The sequence below is a fragment of the Netta rufina genome (genome assembly GCF_964035555.1).
Source record: "Netta rufina genome assembly, chromosome: Z".
In the NCBI taxonomy this organism is placed as follows: domain Eukaryota; kingdom Metazoa; phylum Chordata; class Aves; order Anseriformes; family Anatidae; genus Netta; species Netta rufina.
The window spans coordinates 72,936,083-72,941,400 of NC_140126.1; the positions used below are offsets into that span (position 1 = coordinate 72,936,083).

The 5,318-nt window shown below is 40.3% G+C and overlaps 1 protein-coding gene across 1 annotated transcript in view; it reads left to right on the forward strand.

Annotated features, from left to right (window-relative positions):
* The window catches only part of XRCC4 (X-ray repair cross complementing 4), a gene marked incomplete at its 5' end in the record, with an annotated part of 168,274 nt that extends 163,567 nt beyond the window's left edge, over nt 1–4,707 (forward strand). Inside the window, one exon of the mRNA XM_084305552.1 lies at nt 3,982–4,707. Coding sequence (XP_084161678.1) covers nt 3,982–4,090 — 109 coding nt within the window. The 3' untranslated portion in view covers nt 4,091–4,707. The remainder of the gene's footprint in view (nt 1–3,981) is intronic.
* Between the last annotated feature and the right edge of the window lie 611 nt (nt 4,708–5,318).

A 5,318-nucleotide genomic window follows, 5' to 3' on the forward strand; every position in this document is an offset into this window, starting at 1 on the left:
TGCCAGCTTTTGATTGGAAGTGATTCTTTTAATTACTAAGAAAAATGGGGGAAATGATACAGTTGTACAAGGACACAAGTATGCCTCCTAGATTGCTTAAGTTTTTTAGGAAACTTTTCTGGCTATGTTAATTTACCAGAGTATTGCTCTTTCCAAATCCCATGAGAGCTGCTTGAGAACAAAACCTTCAGTGGAAGAGTAACCACAATGTGCTGAGCTGGATGTGCAAGCATAGCTCCGTGCAAGAACCTTTCATCCTTCCGGCAAGGAATGCCTCAAAATGAGCGATGGTACTAATGTTGCAGCCTCTGACCTGATTTTGCTTCAGAGCAGCTACAACTTGTTTGATCTTTTTGCCACTAGGAAGCTCTTTTTAACCATGTCATTTATAGCAGTCACATTAGAGATTATTTTCTGCTTCATACTCCTGCAAAAACATTACCAAGTGGAGTTGGCCATGTACTGCAGCAGGAGTGGTGTCGTGCAGATCTCCTCTGGGGTCTGTGTGAACTCAGGAACAATTCATCACATGAAGCAAATGGGGCTGGTCCATTGTTTTTTCTCCCAAGCTGTGCAAAACCATCATCCTGCATAGCTTTGAGTTACTGTACTGTTTAGTTAAGTACCATGTTGCATGTCTTCTGTTTCTTATGGCTCTTACTCAGCTGTGGAAAGAAATATCAAGTAATATAACCACTTTCTTCCAAATCTTGGGCCAGAATCTCAGCTGGTGTAAGTCAGCAGAGCTCCACTGACATTATTAAGTGCTCCAGTGATTCACACCAGCTGTGGATCTGGTCTTCTGTCTCAATTTATGAAGGGCTTGAACTAAATGTCAGGAAATATGAAATGATCTCTTGGAGTCAGCAGTTCTCCACATGTGTTAATGGAGTTTAAGTTTACCAAAAGGCAAGACTTCAAAAAGTGATCCAACAGAAGAATAAACTTTCAAGAAGAATGCCTTTACTTGCAGGCTTTTTGGCAAGAGAGAACTATACAACTTACTGCAATTTAAAGAAATTAACTCAGTTATGCATCAGGTAGTACAGCTTCAGTGAGAATCCAAGATTCAAAATTTCACAGCAAAAAGCAAGCTGTTGACATGTCTTGAATAATTGCCATGCAAATATGAATCATACAGTCTTAAAGCCAAAATTAAGTTGCTTATGAACTTCATGTAAAGAGTCTAATGATTCCACTTTGCAAGTGTAGTTGGGTTTATTCACAGGCATGGTATTACAGCTTCTGGAGAGCAAATGAGAGTACCATGTACCAGTACAGGAGCTTAATAGTTCTAGCTGTGTAATGTTAAAACTCACCAGTGGTTTGGCTTATGGATGTGTTCTCATGTGTAATATTGAAAACAGTTAGTTTACCCAATGAGGATAAAATTGTTACTGATACAGCCATTCTTAAGCAATGTCAGGCTTATTTTTCAAAAACAGAAAATGCTGTGATAGGTGAACCCTCAAAGTCAGCAAAACTCAGACTCATTACCTTAATGGCATGTGGACAGTGAAAAATTCTAAGCTAATCTAAAAAGACTTCAAGTACCTGAAATAACCTGTGGTGATACAGAGGTCTTTCACAGCCTAATTTATCTGCTGGTGAGACCACTCAAAATTAATTAAAATGATATATATGCTGCTCCACACTGTGTGGTTCACCTGTGTTCTCACTGGAGACTTAATGCTTTAGACTGGTCAAGTTATGCACCTTCAATAAGAGAACTTGAACTTCACATTGTGCTGAGGTATGTTGCCTATATGTAAAAAAGGGTATGAATGAGTTGATCACAAACAGTCAGAATGGCACAGAGTGATCTGATCCTGCTGACCAGAGGTTACTGGCTAAGGGTCTGATTCTGGCACGTTTGATTTGCAGTTGGTCCAAGTGGTTTTTGATGAGACTGTCATATGTCTAGATGTCACTGCATGCCAATAGAAGAAGCAAAACAAAATAAAACAAACACGACAAAACAAAGCACATTCTTTGACATGATTAATTCAGACCTGAAGGAGAACATTTTACAGAGTTCACAGAGGAACCTAGTTAGACTTCCAGGGAAAGTAATGGTCATAATCTGAAAATAATGGTATGTTGAAATTAAAGCAGTTTGCAGAACTGGAATGATGGATAGGGTGGTGAGGAAACCCTTCCGAATACTGGAGACTTCATAGGAAGGGCAGGCGTCCCAAACTCAGCATTTAATGGGATTTTGCTGGTTCCCAAGGAGCACGGAGGGCTCCACCTCTAAATGGAAATCAGTCTCCAAGAAACATTGTAGTAAGAACTCTGAACCTCCAGTGGATTCACAGACTTGAAGGACAAGAAGCCATGAATGGCTGGGTTCTTGGGAAGATTATTACATTTTGAAGATCGCAGTGTTTTTTAGAACTGTTGCTTTCTGGAGTTTTCCAGTTAGAATGGGAATTTTCTAAAACTTGGTTCCGAATCTGTGTGAAACCAAACTTCAAAACAGCAATCAAAAATGCTGATTTTGACTAAATATATTGGCAGCTGTGGAGCAGTTGAAGGTTCCAATTAGTCTGGGAATTAAGATGGCTTTTGAATGCCTCATTACACAAAGCCCTCGTATGGCAGAGTTTCAGAGTAACTTTCCATCATTTCTGTCTAGTTCTTCCCATCCTGGTGAATGGTGTGTTGGTTTTGGTAATAGAAAAAATTTTTACCTTCTGTCAGGATGAAACCAGTGGACTGTACCTGGGCATGAAGCCATTGACCTTCATGAAATTCCAGCCAGTCCCAAACCCTACAGTGCAAGCACATCAGGTCCACTTCCTGCTTCCTGTACTGACTCCCTACAGTCTACTGAGTCAAGACTAAGAGATTAGTTCTTGTTTTCAAAGCATCTAGTGATACCGTCCTGGAATATCGCATCACTGACAGCTCCACTGTCTGTGATCAGTGATTTTCCTCCTCAAGCTCACAAAACCAAATCTGTGTAGGATTCAAAGGTTTTGGGGAGAATCCCAGTCTATACGTATTAATTCCCATAGCGATTAGAAGCTGTCACAAATGTTGTCATCTTTGTAAATGCAGGATACCTCATCTTCTGTGTTTATCTGAATGCCGTCTCAGAGGGAGAGGAGAAGCAGTGAACGTGAGCTTGTAGTAAATGCCAGGAGCTCATATAGCCAAGAAACATTTAAATCATCTGTCTTGATAGGGGCAGTCGAAGGAGGACTAAATAGGGCTGATTGTTGCAGAGCAGTGTGTTATCCATTATAACAGACGTCTGATTCAAGCAGAAAGTTTTCAGGTAGGAGTCTGTGCTGTCCAGTTACCTAAGGACAAACCTGCACCTTGGCATATAAGTAGCAGTGAATGATGAGTAGTTTTTTTGCATACAGTTAGAGCACATGTAAACATAATATACATACAGGTGGAGGACAGGGATTTGGAAGTCCATGAAAACGTGGATTTTAGTGGTGGAGAGCATGTGCTATGCAAGGATTTTCTGCATTTACCTGTGTTTTCTTCTGCTGCGCAGTGTGGGGACAGGCTTGCACCCTCGGGGCATGGACCTTTGAGACAACTCAGTGTGCCAAAGTGATGGACAGCACACACACTTAGCACCAGGGTAAAAATAAAGAGCAATTCATGGAGCATCATCTTGTACAGCAGAAGAAGGGCAGGTCCTCTCCTTGCTTTCTGTGTTTGTTCTGCTCTCCATAGCTCTCCATGTGGAATTTGTGGGTGAAATGGTCATTCTCCTAAAAATTGTAACAAAATAGCTAAAGGCTTGACATTTACAAGCTGAATTTCATCTGTTTGTTTTGCCACTGCCATCTCAGCACATAATTAGGTCTTACAAAAAGCTCTTTTCTCTTACATGTAACCTTAACAAAAATCTCAAAATACGCTGTTAAATGGGCACCTTGGCCGTGTGCGTGTTGGATTTATTTATATCCCTATCTAAACTTATTTCAAACCTATGTCTTTGCTTAATATTCCCAGGCCTGATCCTGCCTCACAGAAGACATCGGGCAAGCATTCTCCGGATGTGATGTCTCTCGAAACACTGGAAAACACTTGTGAGCCGGAGGACCTCTTTGATGACATCTAGCTATGTGTTGTCTGAGAAACTCAGAGACTGGTGCTCCACATCAAGTTTAGTTATAAAACTAAAAGGCTTTGGTATAGACACTGAGACAAAATCTGTACGGTATTTGATGACACATTGCTTTAATTCCCTTGCACTGGCCTTGTCCCCATTCTTCACTGCGCGGTTGTAGAACCTTGGCCTTCTGAGTCTTGATTTGTGACAGCCTTGAAATCAGTTCAGCCTCTGTGCTGAGCTTTTACTGCATGCGCATGGGGAAAGAGAGCCCCATCACAACTTTTTTACATCCTAGCAGGCTTTTGCTGTTAGTTGTATCCAAGATCAACTGGTTTTCAGATGTCGCCAGAGAATAAATCAGACATAAGGAACACTTAAGGCTGTCACTGTACTTACCTGATCTTCTGCCCCTTTCTCGAGCAGCTTAGCTTAGATGTGGTCTATCTAATTCCTCAGCTTTGATTGAGGTATGTCTTTAAAAAATTAAGTGTGCAAAGAAATGACTTTTTGCTTTTTAAAGATTCTTTGTAGTATTATGCATATATGGTGCATACCTGCTTTGGGGAGTAAAGTGTTTAATATTGAATCTATTTTGACCTTCTGTAGAATGACGTAGACCTGTAGAAACCCATAGACTTTAAAAGAGACATTTTGATATTTCATTATTTTTCTTAAGATGGTTTCTAAAGTAATAAAATGCTTTCTAAAAAGGCATTGTTTTTGCTTTTATTTGCTTAGACCTGCTATGAGTAAAGGGTCTAGTTAGAAGAATGCTTTAATGCTTGACCTCTTCCTGTCTGAAGCTGGTACACTCATTTAGGTTTAAGGCTTCATCAGATGAAAAGTTAGAAATGTGTATTTACCTTCAGAGGTCAAAATCAAGTGCATAGAACTAAGCATGTGTGTCAGACTTCTGCTTTGCAATTTCAAGAGCCTGAATCAATTCTCACTTAAGGCAGAGGGGACCCATTCTTCTGCCTGAGAAACAAGAGTTTTAAACATGAATAATCCCACTGAAGCCAGTGGGACTACGCAACATAGTACTGCTTCTGTGCTCTATGGCTTGTAATGGACCTTGAAAATTACCCTGTATTTTTAAAATGCCAGTTTATTTAGGCCCTCGTCCTGCCAAAATTCAGTCCTATACTTAATAAAAAGCACTGGTCTCTATTCGCAGGATCAGGGCCTCATTTAAGAATCTCAGTGAGTATCTGGGAATATTAAAATTAAGCAT